Source organism: Bombus impatiens, unplaced genomic scaffold, assembly GCF_000188095.3.
Source record: "Bombus impatiens unplaced genomic scaffold, BIMP_2.2 scf_0344, whole genome shotgun sequence".
Lineage (NCBI taxonomy): Eukaryota > Metazoa > Arthropoda > Insecta > Hymenoptera > Apidae > Bombus > Bombus impatiens.
The window spans coordinates 1,328,565-1,351,869 of NT_176763.1; the positions used below are offsets into that span (position 1 = coordinate 1,328,565).

The 23,305-nt window shown below is 39.9% G+C and overlaps 1 protein-coding gene across 1 annotated transcript; it reads right to left on the reverse strand.

Annotated features, from left to right (window-relative positions):
• Positions 1–525: 525 nt before the first annotated feature.
• Positions 526–23,065, reverse strand: LOC100745460. The gene is made up of 5 exons (XM_003489564.4): positions 21,376–23,065; positions 15,006–15,244; positions 6,570–6,710; positions 5,709–5,846; positions 526–4,612 (listed from the first exon to the last, which is right to left on the reverse strand). The coding sequence occupies exons 1-5, from the start codon at positions 21,722–21,724 to the stop codon at positions 4,400–4,402; spliced, it is 1,080 nt and encodes a 359-aa protein (XP_003489612.1). The 5' UTR covers positions 21,725–23,065; the 3' UTR covers positions 526–4,399.
• Positions 23,066–23,305: the final 240 nt, after the last annotated feature.

A 23,305-nucleotide genomic window follows, 5' to 3' on the forward strand; every position in this document is an offset into this window, starting at 1 on the left:
CGGAACGAAGTGATACCTCTTCATTACTGCTATCACTGGTTTCATTTACTCTTTGATTATTATTCAAAATGTTTCGGAAAATAACTTTGTCCGATGGACGTGCTCGGTTATTGAATAAAAGTTTTATGGAATGCATCGCAATCATTGTATTTTTGTATTTCGTGTAATAACGCCCTGACAATACATCTGTGTTATTTCTATATCGATTACACCGAATCATTGTGAAGAAATATCGCTTTATAGAAAAAGATAGACATTGTATATTTATTACATGTGTAGGTATAATATTTTAATAAAATATATAATGTCCGAATAATAGAACGTTCGAATAACAAAGATTCTCATTATTCAATTACGAACGTGTAATTCTGGACATGTACAGAGAATAAAAGAAAATTTGAAAAGAGAGAATTGATGTTTTATCGAAAACAGCTAATTGCCAATAACTGTACTTTTGCATTGCTTAATAGCAATTTAATTGATTTCGTGTTTCTGTTTCCTTCGATAAATATTAAAAGGAATTAATTAAAATATAAATTAAAACTTTTATTTTCCACCTGATAAATATAATAAGAATACTGTCAAGAATACTGGAGTTCGCGCCAATAAATTACCATGCATTATAATAAAATATTCGATATTTGGATACATTGAACACTTAAAAAATTAAACGTCTTATCATGCTTTCTAATTTATCTCTCAAACGAAGGAAAATACGCAAGAGGATTGGAAAGTATCGCCAAAATGAAATGAAACGCAAGATATACCATGTTGAACTGTCTTTGGTTTAATATGATACAACAGAGCGGACGTTCTAGGGTAAGGGCTCGTGTACATATTACATATTCACATATATAATTATACTTTGCAGCTTCTATATCATCAAATCTGTTTATGTACAACATATATCAAGCGATCAATAATTATTTTACGCAAAATTTTTATCGCCCGTATCGATCACGTAGAATCTGCCCGTGAAACGCATCACCGGAACCTACTCTAATATTCTTCCAATCGTTTGAATCAACGATCATTTCATCCAATTCAATTCCATAGGAAAAATGAGCTTCCTTTTTCCTTCATTTTTTTAACAGGCACGTTCCATGTATCTTTACATAAATACACCGCGTCTAATGACAAAAGACGGGAAAAATTTGCCAAAGAAATAGCGTGCGCGCGGTGATTCGACGTGAAATTAAATTCGAATAAAAAGTTGATCGAATTCAAATTCAAAGAGAAATAAAAAGATAGAATCCATATCGGCAATCGGTAGGATTATTTTGCTAATCGACGCTCGAATAAGCTGCGCTGCTGCTTTCTGATCAATACGTGCAATTGCCGAAGTCCTTCCTAGCGTTTACAAATCTGCGACCTCTTTTTTTCTCGAATGTCAAACGCGTCCGATTTTTAAATAGATTCGTATTCTACGATGATTGGAACGATTCTAACTAAAATGGCAGTCTTCCTTATGTAAAAGAGAGAGAGAAATAAAAGAGGAAAATGAAAAAGAAGCTAAAAAAAAATGATCGATACCGTCAAAGAATAAGTGACGATCTACTAAATAAAAAATATATAAAATAGCAGTGATAAAATGAAATACGCATTCGAGATCGATTCGTGAGATCGACATTGCCACACACATCGGCCTTTCTCTCCCTCTCTCATGTTGTTTTATATCAGCACGCATAAGCGCCTTCTTTCGATACATCCTCCATTTATCTTTCTTCTTTTCCCTCCCCTTCGACGAAATCAGAACTCGGAAAAATCAGTTAGTACAATTCGACGATGATAATAATTAATCATGTGAGCGACGTTCGACGATGCATATCACAGATACGATGATATCGGATTGAAAGTGCGTCTCGTATAACGTGCATCCGCGTACACTTTACAAAATCACACGAACAGTGCGACCAGTCGTGAACTTTCTGCACGCTTTATACTAAATATCTATGGTAAGCTTATAGGCCGCCAATGACATGAAAATTAAATATGAAAGTAAGCGGTCCTTTCTTTTGCGGAACGGAACGCGCTTATCCGTATCCAAGTTTCGGATTGTAAGTACGAAAAGTCTGTGAAGTCGACCGTCTTCGAGCAAATGTCGAAGTGATACCTTACGCGACGCTTTCTTCTAGACAGGAAAGTGTATGGAATAAAAAGTGAAAGTGGAATAGTAAAGTTTCAGTAAAAATCGATGGTAGTAAAAATAAACGAATTTTACGAGAGATTAAAATCCTAGTACAGAAGATAAAATGCACTTGAATTACTGATAAAATTATAATACTTTCGAGTCATTGAAGATTACGTTTTGTTCAGCCTACAACAGTCTCGGATAAAAACGAAAGTATCAGGCACTATATATATGTATATATGTATATAAAATAAAAAGAAAAAAAGAAAAGAGAAATAAGGAAAAAAGAATAAAGAAGGAAAAGAAATGTTGTCATAAAAGCCCAGCCAGTGAATCAATGCCGGATAAAATTGATTTTAGAATCAATCGTTGAAAATAAATCATCACAACGGATAAAAAGAGCGGGAGGAACGGACGTTGCGGATCGTATGTATCGTTATGAAATTTGAAATGTTCATACCGTAGAAAAGTACGTCGAGCGAAGGGAGTTGCAGCAGCAGCGCGGCGCGTAAAATGGCGTCGGCCGCGTCGATGCGTTTCCTTCTTCCCCTAATGATACTATTAAAATTCTACTAATAATATTAATAATAATAATTAATAATAATAATATATATCCTTCTGTATTTTTCCTATACTCTAGGTAATTTTAAGCTCAACTAGATACTTTAAATACAGTTAATCAGACATGTAAAATCTTTACAAAAATAAAATAAATAATCTGAATAAATACGACTATAATAATATTACAGTTAGTCAATAAATTATCATGTAGGATTAAGAGTGGGCGCGGATGGCTCGTCGAGAGATTTGTTTTCTTTCGTCGTCGATGATTCAATCGACGCCGTGCTGTACCTTTTTTCAGGGTTCGCGCGTGATATCACGCGGCATAGCACATACGCAGAAATTTCTCTTACTTCCTTCTCGCACGACACGCATAGTCTAAGTTAAAGCGCGAATACTGTATTTTCTTGTATACTTATGATATAATGCCATTGCGGCGCACAAGCTCGTTTAGACGGATTCCCTCTGAATCCTTTCCTCTCTCCCTGTCGGCTCAACTTCTTTCACGTCTTGTTCGTTTCTTTTCCCTCAATGAATCCCTGAATGAAAATGACAGTGAAATATTTGTTGGTGCCGCTGCTTTGAAACTTTCGAACACGAACGAAGCAACTCCGTTTTTAAAAGAGAATTATTCGAAAGAGAAAACACGTTGATACATTGTCCAAATGGGCAGAATGATCATCGATAATTAGTGCTCAAGGAGAATAAGTTTGCAATTGTATAAACCTCTATATTTTAAATCCACGCGAATTAAAAGTGAGATATCATGGAGTAAAATGTGAGTAAAATTGCCGAGTAAAATCAGTTAAATGACAGTCTTTGTTAAATGACAAGAAAGAAATTTACGTTTAACGGTATAAAATATTAGAATGGATCATTAAGCCGATAAAATGCTAAACTTTATGAGTGATTTTCTAAAAATCGATCGATGCACACGATTAATTTAAGAGCACAATGTCAGAGCAGCGATACCAAACGTGAAAGAACTGATAAATCAGAAGAAACTTAAGAGTACAACGCTTTGCTCGATGATGGAAATCTCAAGGAACGGTAAGATGTTGCACGGAACTGGTGTCTGTCATCTTCAGCGATCCTCTTCTATATAATAATTATACTTTGGACATGGATTTTCACGCGTAATATATATGACGCGTACTAGGTGTAAGCGCGTACGAAATCGAGTAATATTGACACACGTTCGTGAACTACGGCGGCGAAAGCCAATGGGCTGCTCATCGTACGACTCTCTGTTTCTTGTTGTTCACACTATCTCCTTGGTTGTCTCACTGTGGAATCTCGGTGAGCATCAACGACGGGCGGTGTATGTTATTGACGAGATTCTTGAACGATTTTCGTCGATTCTCTGTCTCAAAGTCATGCTAGTCAACTTGATACAGATACACACGCACACTTTCGCGTTCCGACGATACGGTATATCTGTCGGTTTCACTGTGATGCAGCATTACTAGCTGATCTGTGGCCGACGGATAGGCCGATCGTCGCCATGGAGACACATCTCACTGGAACCGAGAAGAGTAGGTAGCCCCTGGGCCTGCTTGGCAGAGCACGCCTAGGTTCTTCCCCCGTTACCCACTTTCTTCTTCAACCTCATGACGAGAGTTGGCCATCCAGGTTGAACTGTTCCGGTTTCCTGAGATGGGCGAGTCGTCGCCTGGTAGCCCTTCTTCGGCTTCCGCCTTGCCATCCTCAGGACTGCAGACCGCGGAGTAAGTGTTCGAACACTTGCACCACGTATTCTAGCCCGTTCATGTAGTCCCGAAAGATTACCCAGTCGCGTAACATGCGGGACGTCTCTGAAGACGCCAAGCCACGAATATCCGAATTCATGATGTCGCGTGAAACGTCTGGCCGTGGAGATAGCTGCCGCTCCATCAATGCTACTTGCAGCTCGCACAGCACCTGCAAATGTATATTTCCTAATGTTATGGTTCGTTCTGATGAACATCGAACTGCTTTCTATGCGTAGGAGACAAATGTTAATTGGAGCGCGGATGTCCAAAATGATTTATGCTTTTGTAAGAACAATCAGAGAATACTTTACGAATACTTTAAATATTTCATACATTTTTGTATAGTGCATACATTCTATATATTTCTGTATACTTAAACTTTCCGTAAGCGAGACAAATATCCGCAGACTATTAACGGAACGTCTCCTTAGATTTGTAAATGAATAGATAGACGTTTACCAATCTAGTGAACGTATTCCGTATAAATTCAGTGGAATTGATGTTTCGATTCGAACGAGTATAGAAACATTGAAACATGGAATGCAAGCAATGTTATAGCGATATAGCTTAGATCTCTGATAAGTGAGTAATAAATTAATTACTGGTAAAAAACTTGGCTAACAAATGGTCTTGCGTTGTCAGAGTAGCAGAGACAGTCAGCGAGAAGTGCGATAATTTTGGCAGGAAAAATAAAATGCGCGTGGGAAAAATATATATTTTACATTTTGGCGATTTAACTCGTATCAGACTAATAAAGGATTGAACAAGTGTTTAAAGAATCGTAGCGTGTAATATTGATCATTAGTATGAATACATAATAATTCATAATCTATGTTGTATAATGTAACAAACGTATCAAAAAATATTCGAGGTATATAATGCTTTGTTCTCTCAATGTTAAATGGCTGGAAAAAGAACCGATAATAAGAAATCAGAGAAATCGAGTGGAAGTTGACTAGACAGAACAGCGATCCAGATTGGTCGAACGGACGATATAGCTATAAACTTTTTCACGAGGTTCGAGTGTTTAGTCGCGCAAGTTTTGCGTCAAACTCGTAAAAGCAAAGTATCTTTTTTATCGCGTTTGCGACAATAGAAGGTAACGTGATTCAGGCTAATAGCATTCAGTGAGATGGTACCATTGTGAAAGCTGTTCAGTAACTTGTTTTTTTTATCGGAAAAAATAAAGGGAACGGGAAATAAGATATCATAATTTAGACTAGCGTTCTCCAAGACAAAGTGTTTCAACGTAAATGTACACTCACCGTTCGCAGTGCAGTTTCGGTGGCCTTAAATTCCTTGCTAAACTGAAGCTTTAGATCTTCTTGATCCCAAACTACCTGTTCTAGACCCACTGCAAACTTTTGCATATATTCATACGTATCGATCAAGGCCGTATCAAGCTGTGAAAACAAGAAATTATTTTTTAATTTAAGTGTATCTCTGAAAAATAATTTGCATTTGAATTGATTCAAGGGAACAGTAAAAATGGACTGATCTTAATATTCAACGAACTTTGTAACTAGCTATTAAAGGTGAACATAAAAGTATTACATAAAGATATATAGATACTACAAGAGACTTTGTTATATTATCTGAAGTTTATTTGGAAAAAATTAATTCCTCCACTGTATATAATTAATACAGTTTATTGGAATAAATCGTGTAAGCTCGTATTTAGAGAAAAATGTGGTTTAGTGCAACTTTTATTTTCAATGCTTTTACGAAAATTTCCTTAAATTCTATACTTAATTACGTCAGTTTTGCTACTCAATCTATGACAAAATTACATAATGTCTAACAATACTTTATTTTTTATTGTTAAAATTATTAAAATATATACTTCTTCCACTTAACACGTGTAAATGAAAAATAATGTATTAAGCTAGGAGATTATATTAGCATAGAATGCATTAGCAGAACCAATTTCACAAAGACGATAAATGTAAATCTACTGCTAGGTCTTTAGGGCATGATGACTTGATTAATTGAATGTTAAATAACAAGTGACTCGAAATTAAACGTTTCGTTAATTACTGTCTTTATTTCTGCTATTCGCATTCTGTTAGTGCAGAAAAAAGAAGTAAACGAGCAGGAAAAAAGAAAAAACTGCTATCTATACATACTTCTAATCTGTCTAGAAATTCTTGCTCCAGCTGTTCTCCTAGTTGCTTGGGAATTTGCTGTTGCCCGGGAAGCCAATCGTAATGACTGTTTTTAAACGATAAGTGTAGCTCGGCGAAGTCGATGCTGAACGTTCGTCTAGCCTGTAAAATCACGAAAAAAATAGTACGTGTGATTAAAATGACGTTTGTCTAGAAAAGTGACATATTTTAAAATAATTTTCAAATTACAAAAAGACATTATACATCGAAATGTAGTTGAAAATATCGTACAATCTGAGAGCAGATGATTCGTTATATAAAAATAAATCAAATTCTCTTCAGAATCTTCAACCACAACCCATGTAATAACTAATAATTAAATTTCACCCGTCGTCTTTCCCCGGTAGAAAACGTATAAAAAGTAAAAAAGAAAAAAAAGCTTAAAAAATGTTCAAATCTACTCTTCCATAATAAATCGTGTCCGACAGTATTCATTCTACTTACAAAGTCGTCGTACTAGATTTACTAGATCGTAACTACCTCAGCTGCGTTGTTTTGATGCCTTTTTGTACCTTTCAAAAAAAAATTACGTATATTAGCTGAACATTATCTGTTTTCCTTATGAAACAACACGTGACGAATGACATCAAACTTAACTTGCGTAGACGTTATTACTCGTTTATATTCAAAGTTGATAATTTATCGATTAGGAAAAAGGAAAACACACAAAAAGAGCGGAGAATGCAGCATCGACGATAAAAGATCGTACACAGAGCAACAAAGTTCCTAACGAAGAACGTACATTTTTCTTCGTGTTAACTGTTATGCGACGTGCAAATACCCTATATTCGTGCGTCAAAGGTACCAATAATCGGCCATGAAACACCAAATGTCTTTATTGTGAAAGTTAACGCGATCGCGTCGTATCCAAACTGGTTCATATATATGCAAAATTTTCGCACTGCACCTTCATTATGGGAGCAGTATGGTTCAATAACAGGTTAGCGAGTTTAGTCACCGATTAAACAGGGAGCAGCGCCTCGTTCACGAGTACAACCTCTCTCGATATCCCTCGTTCCTGGTACGATGGGAACGTGGACAAGCCATGCTGACGGATGAGTAAGCGTATCGCGAGTCCCCATGCGAACGGTGCACGCGCCCGCCTCGAGCTACGTCGTTCACTTTTTGGGAATACCAAGGTGGCTCAGCTTGTGTAAAAGCTAGATCGTTACCAAGAAATTACTTGGAAGCTCAGGCGCCAGGCTAGTCCCGCTAATTGCGTTACCCAAGTACAGGTTCCATAGGTCTGAACGTTATGAATCACGAACCATGCGAACGAGTATGTACTTACAGAGTCGAGTAACGAGCTGAAAGGAAGGGAGAAGCCCTCGCGCGTATCGTGTCACGACTTCGGGATGCTCCATTACAGTCTACGTTCCGCGAAACTTTAAGCGCCGCGTACCCAATATAAAAGGATCTAACGCGATCACAAGGTCGCATCGGCACGCGTCCAAACGCTTCGTTTCGCGCGAAAATTCTCGTTTCATGGTACAGTACGGTTACCGGTCAATTACACGGAATTAAAATCGCCCGGAATTTTTAACATTTTTTAGTTGTTCAGTTATTGAGTAAAATTTGGATACGTGAACGAATGGCTAATAATAACGTTTGTTAATCACTCGGGTATTACATATATACATATTATATTAGATTGTTGAGAAAATTCATAGCAGATGAATATACTCTGATATAGTGTCTAATTATTAGTAATTGCTATTGTAACCAAAAAGGTGAAATATGTGCAGGTGTGATCCTAATTCAATGGCCAAGGATTGTAGGACTCGTTCGATGACCCAGCCGCGATTGTGCAAGGAAGTTGACTTTAGCCAAAGGAAGTCGAAACTGCGATAGAAAAGTAATCCGATATTTTGATCGATGTAACAACATTGACGTTCATATAGGCAACTGGATATCAATGTTTGTATCGATTCACTCGAATTTTGTAAGACGAGACGCTGGTAGCAGATTTGACGCGGTGGAAGATTTGAAAAATGCTTCTAATCTATGTAGAGATATTTCATTAATTATATGCTGATATTGAATGTTAATATTTCTCTTCTGTAAATGACAGGAATTTTCATTCGTTGCCTTCGTATTTTATTTCTATAATCTTGAAACATAGTGAAACGTAAATTGTAAATACGATAATCTCGTAATGGTTTCATTGAGAGTTTCGACTTTGGCATACCATTGTATCATGGTAAATAATCAAACCCGTCGATTGAATCACTTAGTGATTACATTATAAATGCTTTCACGTTGAAACTACTATTTTAAATCGATTTAAAAAAATCGATCTGTCTCAAGCTGAAATAAGCACTTATTGTATCATCGAATGTGTCTTCGACCTCGCATCTCGGACCAGCTGGCCCGCACAAAGATAACGTAGTTATCCAGGCTCTTATCTGGCCCAGGAATGGAAATAATCATCATGCGATACTACTCTCACGAGCTGCAGACTGCGATAATACTTTGACAAGCAAACAACTAGAGAACTATGCGGCAACCTGAGAACTATGCGGCTGCCAGGAATAATTTCGATAAATTGTTTATTAATAAAACGAACCATCAGTTAGCAAATCGGAGGTTAATCAGCCAATAAGAAGTAAGAGGTAAATCGAAATGTAAGTCGAATTCTATATTCGCAACTTGCAGAATTTGAAAAATATATGGATTGAAAGAAATGTCGGGCTGAAAATCCTAGTAGTATAAATCAACATTTTGGGAATTTAAATTTCCTCGTGTAAATACTTCGATTGTTAAAATTAAATTTAAAAACAATTAAGTTGTAATTTCGTTCTTCGCCAAGAGAAACTTAATGAATTTTTAGAATAACGAACGCAGAACACTACCTGATGAAAGGTAGCAGAGCACTGACTTACACCACTACGATTGTGACCCTGCAAATATCTTGAAACGTACAGTGGTTCATGACAGTATTTGATCAATGACCTGATCAAGAAATGTTAACATTACGCGTGTCATGTAGAATATTTTGAAATTTTATTAACGCTGTAACACACTAATGAAATTTCAAAATGTTTCATATATAACACATATACCTGATACATTCATAGATGTTCGCGAGCCACTGTACCTAAAATGTAAATTTGAGGTGTATCGCGGAAGGGCAAAACCAGGAATAGAAAACGGCAGAAAATCGAAAGATGAAACGAACTACTCGGTGAGTGGAATCCTCACACAACAGTGTGAGCCTGTCGTATTTAAAGCTAGTCGTTCTCTTCGATCGGTAATCGATCCCTTTCCACGCCCAAATCATTACGAAACCCTTCGAGAGGACACAGATACCTTTCAAAATAGAGACTTTGTATTGGGAACATTAAACACGATGATTAAAACCGAGCGGTCATTGATTGCGTCACGAACTATTATTATCACCAAGCGTGTATAACATTGACTGTCCAGGGAACCCTTCAATACGCGGAGGGGCTTCATGAACAGGCATCGAAATGGGTAATTAAATAATTTTATGATTATTTCACGCGAACGGTTCCCGCGTATAACGAACGGTATAATAAATACGCGTTAAAACGTATTCTTACAAGTTCATTTCTGAATTGATGTTACAGCCTTTCCGCTTCATCCCGAATTGAAGTGTTCAAATGATCTACTGGAATTCCATCGGCACGTTTTATGGCTTATTTCTGCCGATGCTCGTTAGTTAACCACGAGTCTCTCATTTTTATTATATTTTCATGATTGTGATCGAACAAATTTAAACCAAAAGCCGAAACATATACCTGTATCGCTCTAATCCTATGATTATCTGCAACGAACAGTTGACGCTTCATGAAATTTATGGAAACTTTTCTGATTGTTGCTAGTCATACGTATTTCAATCGCTTTAAGATCTAAACAGTGAACTGTCATTTTCAATTATTGATCCCTTCTCTATACTAATTGATGTTAACTATTATTTTTATTATTAATATCTACTAACTGTATATGATTATTTGAGATAAGATCAGAGCCCAAAATTGGACTAAAGAGTTTCGTTCGATATTTTATAAATTTGCGATAATTCGACTGTGTCGAAATACTTATAGTCAACAGTATACACAGCTGCGAGCCACAGGAACTAGAGAAGTTATAAAAAAAAAGGTGGTGTTTTATCGATTTCGAAACCGAACGGATCGCGAATATCCGCAGGTCAGGTGAAATGCGTGGGTTTCTCGTATTGTTGCTTGTTGGAAGGCGGTCACGAAATGGTTTTAGCGAGCGAACGAATAGGAAAGGGAGAAGAAACAACGAAGAATGAAAGGAATTGTCGCTAACAACCACTGGCGGCGAGCAAATCTGAGACGCGGGTCTTTTGTGCCTCGTAAAAGTCTCCTCGGCCACACCGAGGCACGAATAATCGTAAAACCGGGCTGAAAACTGACAGGAAGTAGGCTGGCGAGAGTAGGTATGGTCTCTGTGGTACTCCCGAGGACCCGTCAAAATCAATTAGCCTCTCAGTCTTTCTTCTAGCGCGGCTTCACCGCTCCACCGCTTATTAGAAGTTATAAAATTTCGGTGCGACGGCCTCGAACCGATCGAATGGCTCGCTCTGTGCTCGCGACTCCACGAGACACAAAGGGAATGCTTCACGCGAATGGAAATCTTTTCAATTTCAAACTTTCCCGCTCGATTAATTCTACTTTCGTTTCAGAATATTTCTAGATCTACGAATTTTTAGGAATTTTCTGGGAAAAGAACTCGTAAGACGAACTGGTGAATCGAATAAATTCTCTTGGAAGTTCTAAGTCTAGTTTTTTCATTCTGTCTACGATCCTCGCGAATTTTGATATTCCAATCTTGCTCTCGTTTTAGCAAACGAGAAGTATCTTTAATGCTTCAAGAAAACGTTTAATTCGAAGTCGCGCATACCAATAAGACTTGTTTCATATTTTGTTCAAACCGAAGATATTTTTAACCTTAGGTAATAATTATGTCGAAAACGACTGAAAGAACGTGGCGGAGTTCGTATTGGTTACGTTCGAATTGATAATTATTATGCTACAGATCTTTATGCATTTATGGGACATATGAACGTGTAAAGATAATAAAAAAACACTCAAAGTACGATACTCGCAGTAATATTTTGTAGGTAAAACGATTCTCTACCTACATATTTGAAAAATATGTCAGCATTAAATGAAACCGTACGGATCGACATCCAGCCAACCGAGTAGCAGAAAATACGTGTCGTAGTGCGTACTGAATGTATCGAGGTGAGTAAATGCACTGGCGGGTTGTATATCCGGTCTGCGCTTTAGTATGCAGGCAGAGTGCCGGTGTGGTGTATAGATGCCCCATCCTTGGCGGGGAGGGGCAGCTTCCGATTCTGATTTATTGGAATCCTCCGCTTCCGATATTTTATCCGATTCCTTCACGTACCGACGCGCATATACGCGACTCGTAGACGTCGGACTTCCTATCTACGAAGAACAGAATATCGGATATGTAATCACCCATACTTGCTCACGAACGTCTTACAAGGACGTGTCACACAAATCTATGTTTACCCGAAAGCATGGTTTTTCGCTTGTTAATTTTTCCCATTAATAGATATTCGACGCGATAAAAATCGAAATAATTATGATAAAATTACTTATGATAAAATAATATAATAATAATTAAAACGACTTGTGATGAAATAATTAAAAATACAAACAGTTGGAAGCGTGCAATCGAATAGCAAGAAATCTCCTATACTACTTAAAATAGCCAGCGGTTCACCTAAAACTAATACGCGACTATTTCTAATATTTTTAAGCGTGTCACTTGTATCGATTAAAATATCTGATACAAATACGTAGCAAGGTTCGCGCACAAAGGATTCGCGGATCGAAACTGTATCGCAAAACACGCCACGTGCATGCGAGAGCGATCAGTCTCACGAACTTCCTTGCTTCTCGGTATCCCTTGCTAATCTACCTTTTCCCTACGCTCTACAGAGTGTCTGTCGACGTTTAAACGATAACGAGGTGGACGGTGACGTCACTGGACCACCAGACAGTACGTCGCCTAGAATCGGTATCAGCACGAGCGTCCTTAGAGGCCCCCTGCCGAAGCTTCGGTTGGATCTGAGAAAGTTGAATAAATGTCGAGGAGAACGAAGATAATTCTGTCTTGGTAGAACACGTTTCTACCTAAATGGCGCAACCTGCTGTTCAAAGCCGTTCGTTTTCCCAAGAAGGGCCAGAATAAGACAGAGAACGAAGAAGGGGGAGGAGGAGAAGAAGGAGAAAGAGAAAGATCGTTAGCGAACCAAACGATATCGGATTATGCGCTGACTTAGAAAACATCGGTATCGAGTATCGCGGAACGATGATGTAACGGTGACTTTGGTGGAGCCACAGGGCGGAACGAGCCCTATACGTACGAAGAGACACACAAATACCCTTTATGGTCGCACGCGATGAATGCTAATTCTCGCTGTCGTACACTCGCCTCGCGTAGGCAAATATTAGCGGCATAAGCATAGGAATCGGACCTTTCGTCGTTTAGTAATGGACATTCGGCACCAATCGCGCGTTGAATGTTCCTCCAGCTGTATTATAAAACTCGCATTCCATTATAGATTTATAGTTTTGCTGTCAGTGACTTACCAGTGATTATCATTTCGTTCGACGCACTAACAATCTCGCTAAGTATCTATTAGAAGTAATAGTTTGAGTACGCCATGTAATCGATATTTTAATTCACGCCACAGTCGCTCAGTGTATGATATGTAGAAACAGGAAGCGCATGTAGAATGGTCAAGGATGAGTCAGGTGAGTCTAAGAATTTGGCGGGCGCGTAAGGACGCGCAGTTATAGAGACCCGGAATCGTGTCGACACGTGTGCACGATGTATAACTAGGGGGACGAGCTTAATCTATCCTAAAAAACGAGAGTAAAGTTTCGCGTGTGTAACCGTACCTTCGATCCTGCGGTTTCCACGTCTCTTCTTTCGGATCGTTTCAGAAGAGAAACCTTGAGCAACGAGAGGCCGAACCCGGTCCGTGATTTATTGTCCTTGGTTAGAGATAATAAGGCACGATCGGGCTGGGAAGATTCTTTCGAAACGAAGGATCTCCGTGCGCGGTCGCACGAATCTATTTTTTTCCCCCAAAGATCGCTTACATGTTTGATGATATACGCAAAAAAACGTGGCCGAGAGCTACCTGCCGGTACACAATACAGTGACAAACAGCGACAATGATCGTTATATCGGATATGCGACTGAAATCGAACAGTTTTTCTCCCGTTCGAACAATTTTATTTCCGGCGATTATAACTCTGTATTTCCAATGTGCAATTACGAGTAATAAAAATTACGCGTAATACTGGCAATAAGAGAAACGGGGTAATTTTATCCTGACCACTTTCCAATCCATCCCGCAAGAAAACCAATGTTTCAATGTTCGAATACACGGCGGAATCGACGACTGTCACCGTCTAATTACGTAACAAGAGCAGGCTATTTTTTAAAATAACGACTTGGTGATTAAAATTTGGTGAGAATATAAGCAAGTGAACAGCGAAAAGAATTACATATTTCATCGAAATCGTTTATCTGATAGTTGCAAGATTAAAATAAGAGAGAGTTTGCATTTCCACTTTGCCAAACAAGCATCGTTTATATATTTAGTAATTACATTTTTTCTACCTTCGAGTCGATGAATTAAGAATAAGGAAAACGTAATCAACAAATATAGATGATAACTAAGATAGCAAAGAATCATGCTAGAAGAATATAATTCTTGAGCAAATTCGAGAATAATATTCTCCAAAGAGTTAAAATAGATCGTTAACGATAAAACAATTTATAGAATATTAGAGAATAAATTATCCTCGAGTTATTTCTAAGATTTCGTTTTCATTTACACCTATGGCACGCTCCACTTTCATTTTCTCCGTATATGTATTATATGGTTTAATGTATTTGCTTTTTCTCACATGATAGACATTTTATAATGCTAAAATTCACTAGTATAAAGCATTTATAAAGGAAAACAAAGCGGCGTAATATCAAATTCGAAAGCATATTCTCGAGTGGCTACAAAAGACGATTCGTAAGTCCGAGATCTCTTTCGAAGGTCTGTGCGACTCTACGATCAACGTCCGTACGACCGGAAGTACTGCCATAACTGCCTTCCGCTCGATGTCCCCTTTCCCCGTCCGATCCTCACCAGAAGTCACGTCAGTAATTATTGAACCATTGATGAACTTAATCTTCGTCTCTGATCGGCGATACCGCGCGCGAGTTGGATCGCACCGAAGATATCCCGAAAAATATTCGAGGCATTTCGAAAATGTTTCTCCGAGGGGAACGACGACGAGTATACACACGCGCGCGCGCGCTAAACGAAGGAGAAAAGAGGAAGATGAACGTGCAATCTGTACTCACGTAATCATCACGAAAAAGTTCCGCGTGCATCAGTGCTGTTTTCGCTTGAAGGACAACTTGTTTCAGAAGCTGCGAGTCTGTAAGCTGCACCACGTCCAAATCACCGGTAAAATCTTCGGCAGCGAGGCCACAAGGATTCACCCATTTCGGGGGAGAGTTATGTCGTCTACCCTCGAGGGTCATCGTCGGAGCGCTGTGCACCGAAACCACGAGCAGGGTCAGCAAAAGACTACCTAACCCTGAAAGTGAAATTGAACAACGAAATGATTACATGATCAACGCGATACAAGATTTCTATGAAATAACTATTTTATCGGTCGCTTTTCAGCGATATATTTTGATCGGTAAAGAAAGTAATTATCCAACTGTGGTCTTAGAGTTGGTTTAAAGGATTACCTAGTAGCAAGTTAAATGTTGAGACTTTTATACGTCCTCATCGAATACAAAGTACATCAGAATCGAATAGAATGAAAACGTCGAAAAAGCAGTTGGGTTAATTTCGTTGGTATCGGTGGCTTATTTCGGTTTTATAGGTCTTATTTCCAATTCATGGATAACTGCTGCGGTACGTTATTAACGGAATTGTCCATGTATTAAGAAGATAAGAACCAGCTCACTGGTTGGTAGTAATCAACGATTTGACGTGAGACTCTTGGGGAGGATGCCCTCGAGAGAAATCATCCTGGAGCTTCCGGCTTGTTTCTTCTACCTTCCCCCCACCCTTCGATGCTGTCTTCGTCGATAGTAAGCGCCTAAATGGTAGATTTCGATCGAGGCCGTCTTATGATCATCCGGCAGTTTCGGGATCACCGCTCGTCGAATTACATCCACGCGAATTCGTCGTCGCATTATTTCACGAGTTACGACCCTTGATGAGGGGCCTGGGATCACGTGCACCGCTACGACGACAAACCATCAGCAGTCGCGTACGCATTCGGAGGATGTATAACCACCGCAGTCTACCGCGTACGAGTTCTCTTCCTTCGTTTAAATATCGTCGTCTTTCTTTCCCGACGCTGACGAGTATGCACGCTTCAAGCGAATACCTTTATATTTGATTTGTAACGCTAGAATCGTTCCGATATCCGCGTATAAACGCCGTCGATCTGTCTAAACAGCGTTATTTGCCAACGAAGTATCAAAGTCCGGTCAACCGTGATACATTAAAATACACCGATCAAATATTATGATAGATCGCCGAGAATATCAACGCAGAGGATTTTTGTCGTTTGTCAAGTTCAACCGTTTCGCTCGATGTTCTATCATTTGCAGTTTCAATTTGTCGCTCGCTCGTTACCTGCCAATTAGCACGATTTCGATGCATCACCGATGCGATTACTTTTCATTCGCGGCGATATTCGCGAATATGCTAAAGACTAGCCGCGAATGAATTGGAAAAACTATCGCCCGGTGTGTAACGGTCGTATCAAGGACTAGAAAATGTAGGTATGTTGTGCGATCGTACGGGCGCTAACGAATTTAATTTTAATGTGCAGCTACGCGTGATGCAACGCGCATGACGGACGCGTTCTCGAGTCGCAAGGAGAAAAATAAGCGGACGAAGAAAGAGAAAGAAGGATACAGCGAAAAGGAGGGAACGAGGAGGAGGGCAGGGAGACACCTCGGACACTTAACGCATATTAATAAGCGGCTCTTAAGTGCGTTTCGCGTCTTAGTGAGAGAGTAATTTGCCGCGGGGAAGTTTGCGCCCTGAAGTAACCATGAAATCCGTGTCGTCGTATGCACCGTGTCTAACGGTGATATCCTTTCTTCCTACTACATACCTAACATAATCCTCGAATCTCCTTTCGGATGTTAAAAGCCTCGATTCACGTGAACAACGACGGACTCATTCTCGATAATTCGATGGACAGATACGTGTAACAAGAAATTAGAAGACACACGTGTTAACTCTAATCGGACAGATTGGATTGGAATTCTCTGGAAGATAGATACATAGGTCACAAATCACGTATTCGCAGACTGTAGCAAGTTTCGATGGAAATCACGTGAATTTGTTTATACGTGCAGTTGCACCGAACTCGATGATAAACACACGCGCATGTTTTTCAGACAATTTCTTTCTGCGTTATGATGCATTTTGAATTGCGACGTATTTTGAATTACGCCGTTATACGAATGCAATACGGCGGAAAACGCCACGCGCGAATGTTTTTACGCGTTTCGGTGAATTTCAGCGGCAAAACAGCCTCGAAACAGTCAAGTCAGCAGAACAGCGATTAAGACGGTTAAACGGCGCAATTAGGATCTTTGCAGCAGCGTGGAAACGATATCGTCGAGTCTACAATTTTCAGTTAAAACATGCCGAAAGAAATGTGTACATACTTTGGAAAAAGAGTCTGTTGAATAATGCGGCAAGTATTTTTACCGTACAGAAGTTCCCATCGTAGAGGTAAATGATCTCAGCGTCTACGATTATATTTCCTTACTTGTCGTTCGTATACGCATCGTGTACTTTCTCCAGTTTCTTTAATTGCGCCGCGTTTTTACACCGCTGAAAGTTAATTGCCATACGATATGTCCTCCGTGCCGGCCAAATTTGTCCGGAAAGGGAATTACGATGATATGTGCTGTTTCGAGCAAGATCGCATTCTTAAGCCGTAAGAAACTCAAAGAGCCACCTGTGGCTCGTAACGTGCAACCTTGCCAGCTGGAATGCATCATCCGATATGCTTCGTTCACAAACTCAGTATGTACAATGTACATATCTCGGCTATCTCGGAGATAAATATTATTTGTTTCTTATGTAGGCAACCAAAAATTAGTGCAAGTTAACGTTTCATAAGGAATAATTTCCTTTGTAATTTTTTAAAATCAATTTACCTTATTAAATTCACGTAGCAATTATAAGAAAGAATTTCAATGATTTGATCAATATCTTTTTTGTTGCTATTTCTTCCTTCATCTAGATCCTACAATTTAACGAAACTTTGAAAATATCAAAGTATCTTATAACAATATGACAAAATCTTTATTTCAAATTATAGAAATTCCTTTTGTAAGCTCGATTAGCATGACAGACTTCAGTTTATAATCCTAATACGGCTTTTGTAATTTAACGAGACACGAATTTACTTCATTTACGTTTTTTCGATAACGTTACATTTACGTAACTTTTACATATTATTTCACTACTTGCTTCTTAATGAGTTAAATGAAGCTTTCAAACGAGCTTCTAGACGAGTGACAAATGAACCGGTCTAGTGTTCTTCATCGAATCGCGCGATTTACCGCGGATATTCGGTAGACGGTCATCTAACGGTCGACGTTCGCATCTTTTGTACTTTCGCCCCGTGTGGCCTGGACGATGTAGACGGTACAGCTAGGACCTACCTCAACGACGACGCTCGGCGACGGCGTTCCAACGAAATTCCTGAGAACCCGCGGTTGCGTGGAAAAAAGTAAGGCGCGCAAAGCCGGTGGACACCGGTGCAAGCGCATCTCTGCTGTTGGTCGGCAAGAAGATGGTGAAAAATGCGGTAATGACGCACTGTCCTCGCATTGCTCGCGACAATTATACCCCATTACGCCCGTCCCGCCACCCCCTTATCAACCTGATCGTGTTCGTGCCCGGACCGAAGCGCGTTGCGGTAGGTCGCGATGCGCGCCAAGTGTACCTATACGTTCGCCGATTTATTACACGCCCTTTTCCGACTATTCTTGTTCCTTGTTCGCCATTTCTCACTTCAACGTACTTTGACACCGAAAAAATTTCGAAATCAGGGTTGATCACTTGGTCCTGATCGATAGAATCTTGTTCCATACACGCTGAATACCTTCAACTCTTATTTTAGTCGAACGTAACCTTCTAGTCGACGAAGATGAAGTAACTCGTACATTGAAAATGTCTCTACGTTTTTTCAAATGAACTCTTTACGTGGTAAGAAATCGTTCTGTCTTTAGTCTTGGTATGATAGGTATTCGTTTCAGGAATATTATCAAATACGGTAAAATCTTGCTTCTCCAAACTGATATACGTAATAGACGTTGTTCGGATAATTGAACGTAACTTCTTACGAGAGTTTGAGAATAAATTTCATAGTTTCATTATGCAAATACACGATTAAATAAATTCCAAAATGAAGGAAAAATAATCTTTGCAAAACTTTCCTCTACTTCTCGATTTATGGAATTAATCAGGCTGATTTATAAACGATTCGATTATTGGTATGAACAGAAATAAAAGCTTCTAAAGGGAAGTGTAAAAATTTCTTTCAGTTTGTGTTCTAATTTTCCCGTTTTCCTTGTAATTCTCAAGTTTTGTATTAACTAATGATTTAGATTAATCAGCCTTTCGATAATCGAGGTTCTACCGTAATATATATCCTATCGACAAGGATTTTACCATTTAGTCATTAAATTTGTCATTTCTCGTGTAATAATATCTGTGCTCAAAAAATATACCGGTTAACGAGTGGAATTGCGTACAGAATGGCGCATTATTCAATCTCGTATAGCTTTAGGGAACTGTTGCATGAAACACGGCAGCAACATGACGCATGAAAATTTTACGAACCGGCGCGCGGCATCAGTCAGGACTCTCCGTAGACTCGCGAGTGTTCAACAGGTGGGTGTGTCGAGCGCGTACGTCGCTCTTCGAATCGATGTCACATTTCTCACCGATTTCGCATCAAATTTGTCATCGTGCTTAGTTATATCGCGCTCCATTCTACGTAATTCATCGTTACAGAACAGTTGTAAATGGAAAAGAATACAATCAATATATGCAATCGGATGAATTTCGAAGGAAACAACGAGCAAAGAAGAATCGATAAGAAGGACCGTTACAAGGAGAATGACTAATGCGTTCATCGACTTGTTCAATAGTGACGTCAAACCGCGAGAGAGAATGTCAGTAGGGACAAAGGATCAAGAAAAGAAGAAAACATTATATGATCACGTTTACGTGGTAACTGCTACGTTAAAGTTTCAGAACGCGTGTATTATCTCCCACTTTTATGATACATCTCAAAAGTCGAATTCTGTGACGCGTATCGATATCGCATTAACTGTCGTTAATGTCGAGTCGAAGCACATTGCAACAGGTGATTCTTGTACGAACAGAATCTCCTGCAACAGTCTTTACTCCGTATTACAGTCAACTTGGAGAATATCGGAAATAGTAAGAACAAGGTACGTTTACGTTCGTTTTATCATGGTGAACGCGTCCTGTTAGCGTTGAATGGATAAAAGTAAAAGCGTCGAATGAACGAAGAAGATTTCAGACCCCGGGAAAGATGCTGAACGATCATTACGTAAGAAAGTATTGATTTTACGTGAGTCAGCGTCAGGTGTGTTGATGTACATTGCACATTGAACGGACAGAGACATAGAGCGTTAATAAATGACACCTATATAACAATATATGTTTTTTTGCCAACTGTTATTTGTTGTACGTTGACTAGTGTCTACGAGGTGCAATTCAATAGATGACAGATAAAAAAATATATGTAAATTCAGTCGATACTAGGCTCATAAGTCCGCTAGTAGTCAGTTATTAGCTGATTCACTTCATAAAGCAATTAACCGATTTATTTCAATAAATATCAAAGGATAGAGTTTCTAGTGTTATTCTTGAGATAACTGATTAAAGAGCGAAAGAAAAGTTAAAAATATCGTATCAATTATACGTATGATGAGTAAACTGATTTATCTGTTAAGGACGACGACCGCTATACGAGCTGTTAGAGTTATTAATGTAAGAAATATGTAAATTAGTTGTAGAAATGAACGGAGAATATCTCAAAGTATACAGATTTAGAGTACACGTTGTAGCTGAAAAAAGGACGCAATCTTTACTTTGACAACAAACATTCGGTCAAGATAAAACAAAAAGAATAGTCTAGTTTAGAGCATAAAGTAGAATTTCTGGACTAATTGCTTGATATTCGCTTTTTGACAGTGACCACAAATTTTGTCAGAAATGATTTAAAATATCGCAGTGAGACATTTCTTGACGAATTAGTTACGAATATCTGGTGAAAATTCTTCCTTTGCTTCCCTGCCATAAAATGAAACGTACGTCGGGATTTTCGTCAATGTCAAAACGTTGTACAAAAATTATTCAGGACCAAAAATTGCTATCTGTCTAAACAGATCGCCTTAAACGTTGCGCGTGAATAAAATAGGAAAGAATCGTGCTTGTAAAAAACATTAGCGCTCAAAGTTGCATTTCGACGAGACAGATACGTTAGTTTCGATAAATTTTTAGATCAATATAACACATCGAATTGCCAATTATGCAGAGAAGAAAGAAAAACATAGAGAAAGAACAGTTACCGCGCATATTTTCTTGGCAATCGTTGGTATCGAAACATCATCGTGTTCAGTAGTAAGTAGTTGGACTTACTCAGCCACGTGGTCGCAGTGACGGATGCGTTGTATCTCGATCGTATCCCTCGATCGTCGTAAAAAGCAGGTACAGGGCACGAATCACACGATAAGTGTCTCTTCTTTTCATCGTTTCTTTTTATTCTCGGAGCGACATCCGCTGCGTAACATGGATTCTTATCCAAAATAGGTTTGTACCATTTAGTGGACGTTGTCATGTTGTTGGACGCAGTAGTGTTGTTTAGACCGTTCGACGAGGTACGATGGTCAAGAACTCTGTGCGATGTGGTCCTTTGGTCACGAACTAGAATGGCCTCCATTGTCATTTGTCGATCGTAAGCGATCGTCGTATCCTCCTCAACTGTCATATTCGCATAGCACTTGATCACTCTCGTCGCACGCAGGCACTCGCGGTGGCGCGTGGCAGCCAAGGAGCAAGCGAGACGTATCTATCCTCGCGTGTCGCAGCACCGATGTATACCGTACTGGCTGCGTGAAGGCGCGGGTCAGTGGTACCCTGTCATCGAGCGTGTATTTACGTAGTTGACAGATACGAGTCGCATGGAGAATGCACTGTTATTATAATAGATAGCGTCCGTTTTCTACGATGCGGTATCGTTGAGAAAGCAAATAACGAGTTGTTAGAAGACAGGACCTTGATTTAGCCCACGCTCTTGACTAAATCATAGGAGTTGCCGATGGTTCGGGTTATCGGATGGAACGTGTGATCACACTTGAAAAACTGTCCGCACAGAATCACAAGCCGTTTGGCACTGGTCCCGACACACGCGATGCACTGATTCTTATACGAGGGGGGAAGGGGGTTACGAGAGCTGTCTCAGAAGATGGTAGGAGGAGGGGAGCGGTAGGTGCTTAAGAATGTGGCGGGGAGGTTCGCGTGGAAAGGAAAAAAGAATCAGCGGCTCGGTACACCGTTAAGGGTGGTCCGTGCGGTAGCGGTGGTAACAGCGGAGATGCTTTCTTTTCTTTCGTTTAGCGTCCCTATTCTCGGTTTTTCCCAGTTGCCTCTTGTTCGTGGGTGATTATCCCTTTCACCGGCTGTCTTCGTTTGATCTCGAGTCTCGGAGATCTTCTTGGATGTTCTTAACCCTCTTTTTGGCGATACCTTCTTAGTTGCACGCCAGTGGGGTAAGGTCGTACCATACCGAATGTCAGGAGGTGACTGAGGTCTTCGTCGCCCTCGTCTGGCTGACTGTATCGAGTGTATCACCTCTCGCCTCTGTCCGAGTTAACCACGGCGCAGAGAAGGTAGGTAGGTAGGTAGGTATAGAAACAGAGAAGGAGAAGCCAGCTATAGGCAGGCGAGCGAGCAGAGGCAGGCTGTTCGTTCGTCGTTATAGTAGGAGTGAACCTGCGTAAGGGAATGGAAGTGGAAGGTGGACTTCTGTCTGTCTGCCTTGCTTGTCGGTAGGTCGTTTCTCTTGTCCGTTCCTTCTCTATCTATTGTATTCTCTTTCGTTCTCTTTCCTCTTTTCCTTCTTCTTCCTCGACCGACGCGACGTCGTTCTTTTCCTCTTTTATCTCGTGCGGCCTGAGTGTATGACTATCAGTGTATGGTAGTGGCCACTCGGTCGACCGGTGCCTATATACGATTGTATAAAGGCACCGAAGCACGTGGCCCACACCCCGCTTTCGGTCAATCCTAAGTACCCCCACTATCATCCTTGCCCTTCCTTGATCACTCGCTTTCTCGTTTCTTTCTCTCTCCTTCTCCTCTCCCTCCCTCCCTCGTCTCTCTCGCACTCCTCTCTCATTACTTCTTGCTTCTTTTCTATTCTTCTTTCTTCCCCCGGCCTTCTTTTCCTTTTGCTCCTCCGCCTCCTCCGCGCTCTACCGCCTCCTGCCTCCGATCGCATCCCTCCCCTTTACTTCACGCTCACCACTACCGCCTCTCCCACCACGTGACACTCGTGGGTCAGGACTCCACG

Coding starts and splice junctions, on each gene's coding strand:
- LOC100745460 (XM_003489564.4), bottom strand. CDS start 21,724: ATGACAGTTGAGGAGGATACGACGATCGCTTACGATCGACAAATGACA. Junction 15,245..21,375: donor CACTGCGACCACGTGGCTGA/GTAAGTCCAACT, acceptor TTTCACTTTCAG/GGTTAGGTAGTCTTTTGCTG. Junction 6,711..15,005: donor AACTTTTTCGTGATGATTAC/GTGAGTACAGAT, acceptor GTGATTTTACAG/GCTAGACGAACGTTCAGCAT.